A 17,599-nucleotide genomic window follows, 5' to 3' on the forward strand; every position below is an offset into this window, starting at 1 on the left:
TCACGATGTTTTCCTTCTTCACCGAGATTTGTTATCAATTTTATTTTAAATCTCATAACAATATAATCTTGCTAGATATATTACAATGTAACTGTAATTACAATTATCCTGTAAGTAAAAAGAATGAAAAAAAAACACGTATCTACTTGTTAACGTCAGTCAGTCATATCACGGTTCGATATAGTTTAACGGAGAAGAGATTTATCAGAAAGATTCCTTAAATTGTGTCAAGTTTTATAAGAATACTAAACATAAAAGTTGCGAGTATATTTATTTTTAAATGTAGGAAATTAAAGAAGATTTAACTCACGGTTCTGGCGAATCGAAAGCCTGCCTTTACTGATGGAATTGTATTTAGAATACTGATTAACTTTTTATTAATGAATATTTAAATAATGATAACACTATTTCAATATTCTTAGGAATTCATATTTTTACACCAATAATGTACACCGAATGCCGCGCCAAAGAGTATCAAATATCGTCTAATTAGACACTTCCCTTCATAGATACGTTTCCTCAATTACCGGCCTCATTATTTACGTCATATTAGATTTTTCTTTAAAAAATACTCTGAGGCTGCGACATTTATACCATACGAGCTTCTGCCCGCGACTTTAGCCACGTGTTAGGCAGGCAGGAGATAGGAATTAGGATAGGGTCCTTTTATCCCTGTCCTATTGGGTACTATTGTATATATTATAATGGATATATTGGATACTAATCTTCTCTAATAGCTGTATAGCTCGATTTCACCCGAGCTGTGTCGTAGCGTGTCTTTCTTACTAAATGGTCTATCTAACGCAATTTTTTTCTACAAATCTGACTTTTTGATCCTGAGATTAAATCAATAAAACAAATTCTTCAGCTTTCTCGACAATGGAGAGGAAGATATATATATATGGGAGATGACTACTATCATGTTTCTTGTCTGCCTTCATGCCTGTTATAAATAAAATATAATAAATTACATATAAATAAATAGATAATAAAATAGACGTTCCGAATACCCCATCAAACAAATTTACATATTTAGACATTCACAAAAAGCAAGCAATCCAGACCCATAGTGAAATCATTAATTATTTAGTTCGTTATATGAAAACGCAACGAGAAATGTTTTATTGCAACATTGCCTAAAACTATTCTAACTAACTATATTAATCCAATCGTTTATTAAAATAATAATTTTCCATTTCATACAAACAAACAGACAAACGTTTACGACCCTTCGTTTTACTTATTTATTTAGCAATGTAATTATGCGCCGAGGTGGATACGTAAAAACCACACGATCTTGAACAATATACACTAGCCTTATAAATGCGAACTTCTGATGACAAAACTTTAATATCATTCGTGCACTGATACAACACGTACGGTATTGCCAAAATAAAAAAATAAAAATGTCCATTACGGTGAGTTTATGAATTATTCTGTCAATTGTGAAGTGTTGTGAGTGGTTTTCATTTCAATTGTTTCTTTAATTTTAATACGAACGAACTAGTTGCATTCATTCTTTTTAGGTTTTTATTTATGATGTTTAAGGTATTGTTTTTAAGGCCGTTGTTTAATTTTGTAGTTTAACGTTCAAAGGTCAAATATAATTTTGGTAAGCCGCAATTTGTAAGTAATAATGATAATTTAAGGTAATGTTTTTTTTTTCATTTAAATGATAAAGATCAATTTTAATTGTTGTTGTTGGCTTAGGGGTTCTCCTTTTGAAGGAGAACGTTTGGAGTTTGTACCAATACGCTGTGATACGAGATGGTGGATAAAAGTGACCCATCACGAAACGCATTAAAATTAAATTGAGTACATAAAAAATCAGTGGTCCTTGTCCAAGTTTGAACGCGGAATCATCGGTTAAGATTCACGTCTTCTAACTACTGAACATTACGGCTCAAATAATAGTAATTATTCGAAATCTTAAAATACCTTCATGACGTAGTATTGAAAAAATATTAAAAATCATAGTGCATACGTACCATTCCATTTCTTTGTTTTTGAATAGCGATAAATATTCGCTCTATTTATATCTGCCGCAAAAACGTAAGAAAAATATAGCCTTCGAAGACATTCTGAGATATATTCACCCATTACTTCGAACGCTTCGCAAATGTTTACACAATGCATTCCAGCGGAAGCTTGCGTACTATTAAAGCTTACTGCATTTACAAATCTTGCAATAATATCAATAATCTTGCAGTAATAAATTTCTTATTTTGCGTGTTAAGATTTAATATGAAGTCACGAAAATTTCTTTAAATGTGTTGTTGATTATATAATACATAATTATTTACATTAGCAGGTAAAGAATTAATTGATAAGTATAAAAATAGCAACTATACATGTTATGACCGTGTGTAAGAGTTGCAAGTAATTCACGTTGTCTGGGTAGGTACCGCCTACTCATCAGATATCCTACCGCCAAGTAGGAACACTTATACTCTATTCCAATCATAACAGGAAAAAAAGGAAAATTAACAACGTTTGACAGCAAATTGACGCGATATCATTGGTCGGGAGCTTGATTAATCTATGATATTCACTATGGATTTGTGACAAATGGCGTTTTGAACTTCGACGAAACTGTTATAGGAATTTTGGAAGTAAAATTAAAGTGGTGATAAGTAGTTAAGTGTAATTAGTAGTGTTGTATTATAAATAAAAAAATATTAATCATAATATCTTAGTAGTGCACAATATAACTGAGCTATTAGCAAATCGCATGAAATACGTAAATCTAAGGTTTGTTTATCTTTTTTCCTACTTAAATTGGACTAGGCTACTGTGGTCCGCTCTAAAGGGTGTAACTACAGGCACAAGAGACATTTCATCTCAGTTCCCAAAATCGGTAGCACATCGGCGATGTAAAAAATGACGTTTCTACGGCGTCAATATCTATTGCCAGGCTACCAACCTGTTTTTATATTTAAAAGTATATATATTCAAATAATATATTTTTTTTATAGAATATTATATTGTTGTTATGCACTTTGGGCATAGCTACAAGTCAGCGCCTGCTGGAGTCGAGCGACTCTGGGTACTCAAGACGAGGCACGGGCGGTTACGGATTGTTAAGACCTGGTTATGATGGATATAATAGCGGATACGGCGGTAGTTATGGCAGTGGATATGGAAGTGGGTATGGCAGCGGATATGGCAGCGGATATGGCAGCGGATATGGCAGCGGTTATGGCAGCGGATATGGCAGCGGATATGGTGGTGGCAGCTATCCTGGCCAGTTACCGGGCTATGGAGGTATTTTAATTCATTTATTATTTTATTTACCACCTATTCATAAGCTTGTGTACATAGATATACATTTAAAAAACATGTTCAATACATAAATAATAATTGTTACAATTCATTAAATGAATATTTACTTGGTGGCAGGGCTTTAAGCAAGCCTATCTGGGTAGGTACCACCCACAGATCAGATATTCTACGCCCAAACAACAGCAGTACTCAGTATTGTTGTATTCCGGTTTGAAGCGTGAGTAAGCCAGTGTAACTACAAGCACAAGGGACATAACATCTTAGTTCCCAAGGTTGGTGGCGCATAGGTGATGTAAGGAATGGTTAATATTTCTAACAGCGCCATTGTCTGTGGGCGGTGGTGACCACTTACCATAAGGTGGCCCATTTGTTAGTCCACCTACCTATATCATAAAAATATATCAGACCCCGTTGCTATAAATTTTAATGATTCATATACAATATTATACTTTAAAATAAACATAAAACAAATTTACTTTAATTTAATTGAGTGGGTTAAAACAAATAAATATACATGTGTGATCAAAAACATACGAGTAGATTTCGACGCCCGCTATCAGAAGTTTGTAATATGCCATTTTTTATCCCAGGCGGTTATAACGGGTATCCCGGGGGATATGGCGGTTACGGATCGGGGTACCAGGGTTATGGAGGTAGGTTTAAATTTCCATGGTTTAACATTTCATTTCCATGGGTACTATAGAGTACTAAACGTAAAAAGGGACGTGGCGCACTTTTAAAGTAAAAAACATTTTTACACACCACAATCATGAAAGCATTGATTGTGCTACGATAACTTTACTCTAAGTCTTCCCAAAAATACTTTATGGTAGGGTTTAATGCAAGCCCGCCGGAGTAGGTACTACCCACTCAACAAATATTCTACCAGCTAGCAATACTGAGTATTATTGTGTTTCGGTTTGAAGGGTGAATGAGCCAGTATTCACACAAGGGACATAACATCTTAATTCCCAAGGCCGATGGAGCCATGGTAATTCATTCTCATTTTACCAATGTTGCCAACTGTACTTCTTACAGTACTAATGTTCATGGACAGTGGTGACCATTTAGCATGAGGTGACTTATTTGCGAGTCTTCATTAAACACATTTAAAAAAACAGTCGAGTGCATTGAAGATTTAAGAAATATATAATATTTGACATTATTAACTCAATATTGTGACTCATAATTAAGTACTTAATATATTTTTTTAATTACTAGTTCTGAATATCCGTCTAATACGTTCTCTTGTTTGCTAGAGAACGACTTAAACAAATCAATTGAAATCAAATCAAAAATCCAAAGGATTTACATATTAAATTCATATAAAATGTTTTAGACATTAAAACTAAAATTTATAGTCATTCTAGCATATATTTTTTTTAATTTTAAATGTTTACTATAAAATTATCTGTGCATTTCCATAAAAGTAACGCAAATAAATGCCTTACACTTAGGATAATTTCCTTCAATTGTTTTTGAACTTATGACACTACAAACCTTCTAGAAGCTTTAAACAAAATAACGATATTAAAAACGGTGGATATTCAGATAATAAGCAAATATTTTTATTAACAAAAACTTATGAAATCCACACATTAAAAGCATTAAAGTGAAAATTATGTTTTCAGGATATCGTCCCGGCTACAGACCTGGTTCTGGCCATGACTACCGTCCCAGCTACAATTACCCCGGTGGCAGCACCGGTTACCCCGGCGGCAGCACTGGTTACCCCGGCTACCGGCCTAGCTACCAGTACCGACCTAGCTATGACCGTCCTTACTCCGGATACAACAGTAATTACCTCGGCGGTTATGAAGGTTACGACAATTTCAGAGTCTTAACACGAAGAGCGGGTGTAGTGAAAAAGGATGATACTGTTTAAGAATATTAAGATATTTAGATATTATTTATGTATAAATTGACTATTAAATTGATTAAAAATTACTGTTATATTTTATTTCAATTTCAATTTATCCCTAGATTTAACTTAAGAGCCGAGATGGCCCAGTGGTTAGAACGCGTGCATCTTAACCGATGATTTCGGGTTCAAACCCAGGCAGGCACCACTGAATTTTCATGTGCTTAATATGTATTTATAATTCATCTCGTGCTCGGCGGTGAAGGAAAACATCGTGAGGAAACCTGCATGTGTCTAATTTCAACGAAATTCTGCCACATGTGTATTCCACCAACCCGCATTGGAGCAGCGTGGTGGAATATGCTCATACCTTCTCCTCAACGGGAGAGGAGGCCTTAGCCCAGCAGTGGGAAATTTACAGGCTGATTATGTTATTATGTATGTTTATTTAACTAAAATGTATCGACTTATTTGTAATATCGAAATAATTGTTTGTCTAAGATTCGCCTATTTTTGCACCCTTTGCGGTTAGGAAATGAATTCAATCCAGAATTGTATTTTATTTATTTGTATCGTATTAGTTATAACGACTCATTTTAAGATCTAAAGGTTGATGCAAAGTCCAATGTTATAAATTAAAAACACGAATACAAAATATTCCAATATGCATGATAAATTTATTCATATATGTTATCCTGTCCGTACTACCTCCGAAAATTTATAATATTTTTTATAGGCACGTGTATACACTTGGGCATGAAGGACGTTTCTAGAAATACAATTAAATTCTGGGATTCACGAAACACGAAGTCAAAGCCGGAAAGTTTTGAAATCACGGTTACTTTTTAATCGTATAATTTTCTTCGGAAACTATGTTAGAACTTAATCTAAGGTAATACCAGCTAGTCTGTTCCATGGTAAAGTCATTACGCATACGAAACAAATTTATAAGTGCAGGTAAAATAACATGGAATATGATTTGTTGTATCATCCCATATGTGAGAGATTTTCCTGTCACACGCAGACATATTTCAAGAAACACAATAAATTTCTGATATCCATAAAACTAAATTCAACAATTTCATATGGAAATAAGTAAAAATAAAATGTGATTATTAAAACTTTTAATTATAAATTTATTTACAAATAATATAACATTTTAAAATACAATTATTATTATTAAATATTATTTCATTTATAATAAAAATTTAGCCGCTGAACCAGTCAGAGGTCATGGAGTTGAAGAAGGATGCTGCTCCCGATCTCGCGTTCGCGAAGTTTATTGGCAACGAACTGGACATCAGGTCAGATATGTCCGATCTGGATTTGTTTGGACTCGCTGAAACGGGTTTCTTCTTAACCTGCAAAGTGTAACAATCCTTTTTGAAATTTTCAAGGTCTGATTTGAGTTTCTGTATGTCAAATTTGTCTGATACACGTCAATCAAACACACATTGTATACGTCCAACGGTATTTAATGTTATCGAGCAATGCCAAAATTCGACAGCGACTTCATCGAACAGAATTATTTACTAAAATAAACTGTTTTATATTAAAACCTTTCTATAATTATATAGATTATATTAGACAGTGAAAATCAAATAACAAAACAAAAATATACAAGCTTTTATTAACCAAAGTAAAAAAATCGGACAAGTTTGATATTTTTAGAGCTTGAGTTAGAAACGAGTTTCTTATATGGAATGCTGTATTAAAAGAAATAAAATAATTGCTTTAATAACGACCGAATTCTTAGAAGATCGCACAGAAGGTAGCCCATAGCTGAGCTAAGGCCTCCTCTCACTTTGAGGAGAAGGTTTGGAGCACCACGCTGCTCCTATGCGGGTTGGTGGACACATGTGGCGGAATCTCAATGAAATTTGACACATGTAGGATTTTACCTCGCGATGTTTTACTTCACCGCCGAACACGAGATGAATTATAGCAGAAATTAAAGACATAAAAAATCAAAAAATGGTTTGACTCCGATCGTCGATTAAGACGCACGTGTTCTAACCACTGGCCATCTGGGCTTGTCAAATAAGTAAAATACTTAATTCAACTAGGCTAAAGAATAGCACTTACGAATCGTCATCTAACAGTATAGTATTAAATGTAAATTTCATTATTATCATTGTAAATTACATTAGTAAAGTTTACCGAGTCCCTTTACCTCAATTCGAACAGAGTACTCGAATATCGCAAAAGACTCATACATTAAGAACAATATCTGACTTTTAATAAATACAGTAACGAAAATGAATCCCTCTCAAGGAAAAAGTCGACACTTAATCTACCATGACGTTTTACTGCGTAGTGGGCATACATATAATGTTATATGTATAAATATATATAATACTAGTTGTCGGCTGCGGATTCGCTCGCGTTTTAGGGGTCGGTCGTCAAATGTTAGGAATAAAAAGCCTATGTTCTTCCTTATGGTACGAGCTTGCTTAATAGCAAATTTCATCAAATTCGGTTCAGTGATTTGTAGAGTAACAGACAGACAGAGTCACTTTCGCATTTATAATATTAGTATAGATATAAATCAGTCAACACATGCAGGTTTCCTCACGATGGTTTCCAATAATAAAAAAAAATCAAAGTAAATACTATAAATAAAAACAAGTCGTTAAACAATGACATTGTTGTTTTGTTACATAACGTAAATGAGGAAACTCATGCCATTATATTATTATTTATTAACTTAAATTCGGCCAAAACTTCTAAAGATATTTTATGAAAAGCTGAGGCTTTACAAAGAATTCTTAAAACGTGTTCTACTTCCGTTAGTTAAATAATGTTATATACATATATATAAATATAATTAGATAAATTAAATTCGTATTGATAACTAATTGTATACGGTTAGTAGAATAATAACACGCATTGCTAACAGCTGGACTTAAGGCTCATATTCTGTTAATGAAAAATGTCTGGAGCTAATATTTTATTGATATTATTCTATAGGAATATTTTTAGTGAAAATCTAAATCTTCACACTGTTAGCATGTCAAACCTCTACTCACATTTACCATATATTCAGTGAATGTAGATACCAAACGAAGTATCGTTCTAAAAACAGAGTTTAAGTATTAAAAATAATGTTTTAATTTTAATATATTTATAATAATGTTATGTTCTGCTGATGAACTTCCACGATTCGACTATAACGTAATAAAATAAATAAATAATTTCGGTTTTGTTGCTAACGGTACTTGCAACGACGAATTGCAACAATATTTAGATAGAGAAAAATAATCATCACACGATCACCCATAGCCAATCGAAGCGAATCGCACTAAACATTTAGCTTCCCTTGTATATAGTTCTAATTTGAAATCATCCTCCTGCCCTTATCCCAATTTTACTCGGGGTCGGCGCAGCATGTCTTCTTCTTCCATACTTCTCTGTCGGACGTCGTCTCACAAGTAACATTCTTTCTAATCATATCGTCTTTCACACAATCCATCCAACGTTTCTTTGGTCGTCCCCTACCTCTATATCCATCCACATCCATTCTCAAAACCTTTCTCACAACATGGTCCTCATTCTTCCGCATAACATGCCCAGTTCTAATTTGAAAATGTAAACATATATAATCTAACAACAATATTATATAGCTGTACCACACAGCTAATATGATGTAAATGACTGTGAATGCCAATAGAAAAATCCCTTGGATTGAGCGCCATCAGTTAATTTGACTACTCTCAAACCACTTTATAATGAAAATAATTAACTTAAATTTTAAATCTTTTTAATCCACAAATCTATCCACATAAACAATTCAGAATGACCTAATTTATGATTCGGCTTTTGATAATATGTATATAAATTGTACGATAATAATTTAATTACTAAAGAATAACAGCTAATTAGTGACGCAAAGGCTAATGATCCATACTAATATATAATGTCTGTCGATTCAATTGATAAAAAAGATAAGATTATTAAAATGACTTACGGTTTTCTCTTGTTTTTTATGCACGTTAGCGGGCGTTGCTACGGGTAGTATGGAGAACCAGTGCGTGTCCGCCGAAGCCAGCAGAGTGGCCGCTTTGTCTCCCGTACCTCCGGATAGAATCGGCTTAGTCCCGATTATACCGGTCAGTTGGCCATGATGGAGGATCAAACTGCCCAGAAGGGTCTGAAATTAAAACATAAGTTCATTTTACGTGATGTACTGTGTTGTGAAATAAATAAATAATAATATCTCAAAGAAGTTTAAAATTTTAATAATAAGTATTAAAAAGATCTGATAAAAACTCGAGGTAGTTAATATTATACCGCAGACGCTTGCAAGCATAGCTTTAATAGGCATTGCAGCGACAGGAGTAAAAAAGACAAAGTTTTTATCGGAACCTAACGTATATATAAGTAGTTAAGTGTAACAATGTTTTATACATAAAAAATATTATTCAAGAACTATTTGTAGTGCATAACATTGTAGCTATTAGCAAATCGCATGTAGACCTAATGTTTAACTAAAATCCTTCGATTGGAATACTAATTCAACGAATTTACTAACCTGAACTCTCTGAACCGATCTCTTCAAATTAGTCTGTATATACGGATAAAACACATCATAATCGAACGGATCGATCTTCTGTCTCAAAAACTCACAAATATCATGCGACAGCTCCATTGCATTCTTATTCTCCCTCGGGACCATTAACAAAGTCAAATGCCTCACATCCATCAACAACTGAAGCGCACATCTCTGATTTATATCCGTCTCTTTCTCTCTTATGACTTTGTCGTAATGCGCGAGAGTGATCGAAATAATGTTTTCTATGAACGCTGTGTGTGTTTCCGATGGTAAAGTATGTGGGACAACTTCGTCCAGTATCCGACTGACTGCGTATAGATATTCTTGGAGTTTTAGCGATGGACAAGCTGGCACTTTGATTGTGGATTCTATAGCGTTCCCGTCTTCGTCCTTTTCCTCGATTTTAATTATATCCCATTGCTAAAACCAACCATTACTCCTATTAAACTATTACGTATCCTTATTATTCAAAATTAAATTTAAACAAAAACACCTAAATATGACCAAAAATAAAATTTAGACACAATCTTTTAAATAATTTGATGTTTATTCTATTTCTATAGACGAAATAATAGAAGTTAAAAGCCGAAATGCTCCGGTAGTTAAAACATGCGATTCTTAACTGACATTTGTGGCTTTAAAGCCAAACAAGCAACACGGAATTTTCATTCTCAGAGTTGAAGGAAAACATTGTCGATGAAAATCTACCACGGGTTGGTGGAATTAACTCCAAACCGTCATTTACAGGCTTTACTTAACTTTGTTACGTTACAAAATGTTTACGTTAAATTTTTCATGGTATTTCCAAAAATACAAAAGTCAACTTACCATCATTAAATAGTCAATATTAGCTTCCAAGGTAAATTCTTGGGGCAGGTCTTGAGTTAATTCTCTAACTTTTCCATCAACTATATGCAGCCATTTCCCCCAACAAAATAGACAATTCTGCTTCAGTACTCCACAAATATCATTCCAACTCTTTACTGCAGCTTCGTTCGCACTCAGACCAACTGCCTGCTCCTCGTTAATATAGCACTTGCGTAGGTTGTGCATAAGAGCGGTTATCGCTTGGACAAATCTCGCTGTATATATGGCGGTTGTTTTCCTTTGTAATTCAGTTGATTGAAGAGTTTGCTCTTCAAAACACGCCTTTATGTATTGCAACATGCTGTAAATAGTATATGATTGGATTTTTTGATATTACAGTCGTACAAATACAAACTTCATTCAGAAATGCATTCTCTTGCAACTTTAGTTCAATTACATCTGTTAATTATCCACTTAAGCCCATAACATCATTTTAGCCTCCAGTATAACTACGCTAGGTGCCAATTCCTCATTAGAAACAATATGTAAGTCCCTCAATAATAATAGCATTATTAATAATAAGATTATTAATATTCCCTCTGACTCATTTCAAATGCTCCGAAGAAAATTATGTAAATCGTGATTTTTTTTAACTCTTCATGAATTTAGTAAAGAAGTTCTTGTTTTAATTGAAATATTTAATTCTCTGTTTTGTTTTCGTTTAATATTGCATATTACTTGGACAATTATTTCACTTTAATATATTTTAGTATTGAATGCATGAGGTGTTTACTTATAATTGAATATACTTTATTCCTTATAATTGGTGTAAGTGGTTAGTGAACCGAATAAATAAATAAAATAAATAAATCCTCTTAATTGATTGGACAACATACACTTATAATAACTTTACTTAGTTGTAGGGCTTTGTGCAAGTCCATATCGGTAGAATATATAATAAGTGGGTGGTACCTACCCAGACAGGCTTGCACGAAGCCCTACTAACAATATAAATTATAGCAAAACGTAAACATTTAATTGAAAGTATAATTGACGCCTACACGGGGATGTATTGTTAGTTCCCAATGTTCGCGACATTGGCGTTGTAATTAATGGTCAATATTTCTTACAACAGCAAGAGCTATGGGCGATGGTGACAACTTACGATCAGATGGCCATTTTGCTCGTCAGACTACATATTTTATAAAAAAAAACTTTCTCAATTGATAAACATTTCTTGTCGGAATAACTCGAAGGCTTCATTAGATGACACAAGATTTTAGAGCGAGGCGGTTAATACGATTAGTAAAATTTTTAGTACCTTTGAATGTATTTATCTGATGTTTGTCTTAAATATTCTTCGATTTCTTCACTGTCTATATAGACTTGATCGATATCTTCTTCCTCGTCGTACACGTACAGCTTATCTTTCGTACCCTTTCTGTCTTTGTACAGATATTCTTTAAGATCTTCTAGAAGCTTCTGCAGTTCATCGTCTAAGATTTGGCAGAGTTTCTCCAAGTTAGGCGTTAAGCCGCGATCTTGACGGGACATACCTTTGAACAATGTGTTTTGATTAACAAGTTTATATATTTTTTTAAACTGAATGATATATGTTGCTTGCAAGCAGTCGAAAATGGACGATTCGTTTGATTTTTTTAGGAAATTCGACACTGGTGCACAGGGCGGTGCGTTTCGCCCTGTAGGCAATAGCCTTGAAGCCTCGCAATGGCTAAAGGACTCTAGGCATTCTTAAAATTGGGAAATAAAGCTATCAATTCATTGTTTTTTTTATTGATTATCCTATTTGATTATTGCAATAGCATACATTCTTAGTCAAGTTGAAACATACATCCAAAATCACGAATAAAATTGCATTATGGTAGAAGAAATATATCTTAGGGATAAAGCAAGTTTTAAATGGAGTGTTATTACTAACCTATCATCAAGGAATTCATAACTTTAACGACCTCATTTCTCGACTCAATAACCGTCTCTCCGATTAAGTCCTTCCAGACGAACCAATTTATATCCGCCTCCTTCTCCACCTCACTGTCTGAAGATACCTTAGTCAGATCGACCAACAGCTGAGTCTTGAATGCATCGTAGACCTTCTGCCATCGATTGTCTATGATCGCCTTAACACGGGATGTCAGGAGTGGTTGGAAATAGTGACACCACACGTGTACTTCGGGTATGTCTAACGACTGACATATTGAGCTCCAATTTGGTGGTGATTCTGAAATAAAATAATGGGATAATTTATATAATTAAACATAATTATATGGCTTGGGGTTATCCTAATCTTAACTAACATAGTAAATACAAAACGTTGCCGAGAGAACAAGGACAAAGTCGTTATACTATAAAAAAAGTCGATGACTGTTTTAAATTAAGTAAAATGTCATAAATATTACATTGTTTAAGTGAAAATAACCGACTCGAGTTGGCCCCGTGGTTAGAACTTAACCGATGATTTCGGGTTCAAGCCCAGGAGGCACCACTGAATTTTCATGTGCTTAATTTGTGCTTATAATTCATCTCGTGCTCAGAGGTGAAGGAAAGCATCGTGAGGAAACCTGCATGTGTCTAATTTCAACTAAAATCTGCCACATGTGTATCCACCAACCACGCATTGGAGCAGCGTGGAATATGCTCCAAACCTTCTCCTCGAAAGGAGAGGAGGCCTTAGCCCTGCAGTGGGAAATTTACAGGCTGTTGATGTTATTAAGTGAAAATATTCAATTTTTAAACTTAATCAGCAGTGATTGTGCGTGACGCCTAATGGTAATGGCTATGGCTACCCAAAATATTGTCCCATTTTTGAAGCAAGAAAAATAATTTTCTACTTTTTGAACTCTACATTATATTTTAAGTATTTGTAAGAGCCTGCACAATATAAGAGAGTCAAAATAGATTTTAATTAGAACAGAGAGATAAATTTACCAATTTTAAATGTCTCCTGTCTTATTTCCTGTAGTACTTTCACTCTCGTGATCTTCTGAAGCAATGCCTGAACATTTTCATTTATAAACGACTTCACCCAGACGCTCCATTTTTGTACGCAGCCAGTTATTTCGTCCTTGGCTAATGGGTGTAATTCTTTATTTGAAGATAACCTAAAAAGTATAAAATAATTACATTTTTATTAAAGGGACAATAACGTGTCGTAAAATGTCTCCGATTTTAATAGAAGCTCGTCGACAGCGATAGCAAAATTTGAAAGATTCGAAAAACTGAGTTAATCGCGGTTCGATTTTCTGACGTTAATGAACTACGAAGCCACTTCGGAGTCAAGGTGAGAAATATGATCAAGAGACAATAGTTTAAATCAAATAAAAACTTTTTAAAATTGTATGACATATAATCCGAATGAATTGCACACCATTTATAGTAGAGCTTTCTTCTGCAACAAAGGTTCCCCCCCCTCTTCTTAGACGAATGAAATTTGTTACAATTAAATTCACATCTATTTAAAATTGTACGCAAAACTTTTAACAATAAATAATACACAGTACCTGTAACTAGTTACAGCAGTCGGCAATAGTTTTAAAGCCGATGGGTCACTGTACTGCACCAGCTCCAGCAAAGGTTGTGAGTTTGTTTGATAAAGTTCATTGAGTTTTTCTAATACCGCACCTCCTTCATTTTCTGTAACAATAAATATACACTACACTTTCTATAACCTCACTCTCTCTCTCTCAATCTGATAAAACTGCATTCCGACAGGTCCAAGAGTCCAAACGTAAAACCAACATACAACTATGACCTGCTGTTAGAGATGTATAATTTCTCATTAAAAACCTATAGGGTTTGGCCAGGGCTGTCGCCTTCCCTAACCAGTAGACCGATGAGCCAGTCAACATAAATAATGAAAATAAAGAAACATCAATCTTCTTTACTGTAACTCACCCACAAAACAAGCATAGACAAGTTCCACTGTCTTCAAAACAATCTTGACACCATTGACAATTTTCTTTTTAATCTGTGCTTTGACATCTCCTTCAAGTATCTGTGCGAGGTCGAATTGTAATGTTGATTTAAGACTATTATTGCTATGGACTCCTATGAGCGTGTTCAGAAGTTGCACCATGGTTTGAGAGTCTAGCAAATAGAGACCCACAAGGCAGGAACAGGCAACCTGGAATGGTTTTGAAATATCTTAACCATCAATTAAATCAAGACTAATAATCACTTTTAGTTAGCTGAACTAACAAGCCTTGGACTCATTAGTTATTCTAACACCAAACACAAATACCTAATTATCTGTGTTCATCTATAGACTGCAAGTACTTTAAGACACTAACTACAGAGTCAATACACCACAGACCACTTACTTACTCAGGCTAACTCACTCATCGAACAGCACACACACAATATTCATGTTTAACGATTGAATGTTCAGTACGTAGTAATTATAGCTGGGACTGCCATATTGCATTAAAATATAGTATTTATAACAACATCCTTCTATCCTTATACAGGTTTGTACAAAAATAAAGGCAATTTGACAACATTGGATACAGTAATTGGAATGTATAGTATACATAACTTCCTCACAACCATTCGAGAAAAACTTTAATCCAGGTTCTTGGGATCTGCATATTTATAAGATGGTCAGGAAGGCAGTTATGAATAAGTTTGTAAGGATATGAATAACTATCCAAAGTTAAAAAATTATAAATATAATAGACATAAAAATATTATCTTCATAAAAATGTCTTCATACCGAAACACTAATATCAACATCTTGCAACGTTTGCCCGCACATATCAACTATAGTCCGACTCAGATTAGACACTGAATGCCACTGTTGTTGAACTACCCGTTGTAGCGACAGCATTCCTGGCTTCACATTTTTACTACCAAAGTGAAGTTGTAACCCTGAAACACAATAGAAAATTAATATGCCAAATATATATATAAAATAAGATAAATATTAATTAAAATTGTATTTTCATCAATTATTGCATACAAATTATGAACATTATTTGTTAGAGAATGACAGTAATACCTGTATTAATATGTCTAGCCATAATGAAGAGCTGAGCTGCTTTAACAAAATCATTGACGTTGATACATTTCCAAATTCTTTCTGGTATTTCCATTAATAATTTAATTTGTACTGACAAACTATGTACCGGGTCTACGGTTGCCTGATGACTGAAATATTAATTAACAGTGTAGATTGATTTTCATTCAATTTCATTTAAATATATAAAGCAAGAATGTTTAAGATAGAGAAATAATTACAATTCATTCATTATAACATAAAAATTCCCAAATTCTATTGATGTTTAATATTAAAGCTCACACATAGTGTGACACAATTAGATTTCATGGCAATGTTTGCATTAATAGCAATAACAAGGAAAGTTACACACAACACACAAATTAATATAAAAGTGAATTCAGTAATATCTGCCTTGGTTTGAATTGAATTTGTTTTTTAAATAATGATTAATTATTTTAAATAAAAATACCTTGGACTCTGAATAAAATTTTTGTCTATCTTAAAACCTACTAAATGTGTATCGTGCAGGCTCTTGCAAGCCACCATCATATCATTTATGTGATTCAAAGTACTACTAGATGTATTTTTCATTTCCTCTATTGTGTCGGCTGCATGAATTAGGTCTCTATATCTTTCTCTGTAATAAAAAAAATAAGCAACTATTTATAACATAACTTACCCTCTTACAAAAAATTATCACAAAATGTCTTTTTATCATGATAATTATGATTATATTAGAAACTTCCATTATATTAGTTATATTTACAGTGTAATAAAAATAAGAAGAATCAAGTAACACTTTCGGTAGTGTTATGATTCAATTAAAATATAATTTTGCATCCAAAATTTATGATATGCTTTCGATAGTTTTTTTACAAACATTTGATCAACTTACACCTAACCTGATATCCTGATATATATATTACATCAATCATTATTTTAAGTGTAATAAAAAGTATGTTTAATTAGTTATTATATATATTTCTCACCCAACCATAGCCCGCAGCTCCTCTCTTTTCCTTTCAATTTCATATTGTAGTTTTTTTTGTACCTGATCTATATCATTAATGTAATACGTTTGGAATAGTTGATCTGGAACAATGTCCAACAAGTTGGGTTGGTTCATATTTATTACTCTATATGTCCATATAATATAAATAAAACTTAAAATCGTCTAACTATTTGCAATAAATAGTCCAATATAATCAACTTAACAACTTTCAAGTATATCGTCAACAAATTAATGTCATGTGTCACTGTCCAGAGTGACAAATATGTCCAATGTTAGTTTTGAAATGTGTTGACTTGAAATTCAGTAATACCTGTCCTAGCACAGAAAACTATTGATATTAATATTAAATCAAATATAAAAATAGTGTATTATCTCTAAAAATAGATATAACGTTATTAAATTTTCGGTATACCTTCTCCAAATCCAAAAACACTAAATAAAAAAAAAATCGTGTGTGCTTATAGTTTTAACAGCAATCGCTTGGAAAACAATTTCCTCTTCGACCGCATCGACTTTGCAAACTACATCTCAAATAAATATTTCAACATAATTATTAACATCCTTTCTAAGATTTTGAACTAAAATGATAAAAAAAATTGAACAACATATTAAGACTTGTGTACATTCGGTTTTATAAAATTGGTAGGGTACCTAATTAAGCAACTCTATGCTAATCTAATTACGGTTGGAACAGCGTTGTGGATTCAGCCCTACCTTCTCCTCGAAATGAGAGAATGCCTTACCCAGGCAGTGGGACATATAGAAGGACTGTTACAATAGTTTAGAAATAAGGACTGATAATGAAACAAACATCAAACTAAGATAAGTACTATCCGCTTAACGATAAGTTTTGTAGAAATAACATGAAGCTGTAAAGCTTCACTTAATATTGTGCATAAACCGTCGTATTCCTTCCCTTTTTTAAAAAAAAATGTTTACAGGAATACATTTTTTTTTAATCAATACATTCTAGTGAAGGTAATCTAAACTTAATTAAACTTTTGTACGGTTTTCATAACAGTTAGTTGTCATAACAGCATTGCTAGAAAATATTTTGTACTATAAATATAG

The 17,599-nt window shown here is 33.3% G+C and overlaps 2 protein-coding genes across 3 annotated transcripts; one reads left to right on the plus strand and one right to left on the minus strand.

The window, feature by feature from the left end:
• The first annotated feature begins 1,360 nt into the window (after positions 1-1,360).
• LOC113398709 (keratin-associated protein 21-1-like) lies at positions 1,361-5,229 on the plus strand. Of its 2 annotated transcripts, XM_026637597.2 has the most exons (4): positions 1,364-1,418; positions 2,976-3,264; positions 3,873-3,935; positions 4,914-5,229. In XM_026637597.2, the coding sequence occupies exons 1-4, from the start codon at positions 1,407-1,409 to the stop codon at positions 5,165-5,167; spliced, it is 618 nt and encodes a 205-aa protein (XP_026493382.1). In that variant the 5' UTR covers positions 1,364-1,406; the 3' UTR covers positions 5,168-5,229. The 2 variants fall into 2 exon arrangements, with proteins under 2 accessions (XP_026493383.1, XP_026493382.1); XM_026637598.2 differs by lacking the exon at positions 3,873-3,935 and having other exon boundaries at positions 1,361-1,418.
• A 1,062-nt stretch (positions 5,230-6,291) lies between these two features.
• Positions 6,292-16,746, minus strand: LOC113398703 (conserved oligomeric Golgi complex subunit 1). The gene is made up of 13 exons (XM_026637578.2): positions 16,506-16,746; positions 15,986-16,153; positions 15,517-15,665; positions 15,232-15,386; positions 14,415-14,643; positions 14,021-14,153; positions 13,449-13,621; positions 12,442-12,741; positions 11,824-12,058; positions 10,524-10,863; positions 9,675-10,115; positions 9,111-9,293; positions 6,292-6,504 (listed from the first exon to the last, which is right to left on the minus strand). The coding sequence occupies exons 1-13, from the start codon at positions 16,640-16,642 to the stop codon at positions 6,352-6,354; spliced, it is 2,796 nt and encodes a 931-aa protein (XP_026493363.2). The 5' UTR covers positions 16,643-16,746; the 3' UTR covers positions 6,292-6,351.
• Between the last annotated feature and the right edge of the window lie 853 nt (positions 16,747-17,599).

This window comes from Vanessa tameamea, chromosome 14 (genome assembly GCF_037043105.1).
Source record: "Vanessa tameamea isolate UH-Manoa-2023 chromosome 14, ilVanTame1 primary haplotype, whole genome shotgun sequence".
Taxonomy (NCBI): Eukaryota; Metazoa; Arthropoda; class Insecta; order Lepidoptera; family Nymphalidae; genus Vanessa; species Vanessa tameamea.

Coding starts and splice junctions, on each gene's coding strand:
- LOC113398709 (XM_026637597.2), top strand. Junction 3,265..3,872: donor CCAGTTACCGGGCTATGGAG/GTATTTTAATTC, acceptor TTTTTATCCCAG/GCGGTTATAACGGGTATCCC. Junction 3,936..4,913: donor GGGGTACCAGGGTTATGGAG/GTAGGTTTAAAT, acceptor TTATGTTTTCAG/GATATCGTCCCGGCTACAGA.
- LOC113398703 (XM_026637578.2), bottom strand. CDS start 16,642: ATGAACCAACCCAACTTGTTGGACATTGTTCCAGATCAACTATTCCAA. Junction 14,644..15,231: donor ATGTTGATATTAGTGTTTCG/GTATGAAGACAT, acceptor AAACCATTCCAG/GTTGCCTGTTCCTGCCTTGT. Junction 10,864..11,823: donor TCAGATAAATACATTCAAAG/GTACTAAAAATT, acceptor TACTATTTACAG/CATGTTGCAATACATAAAGG.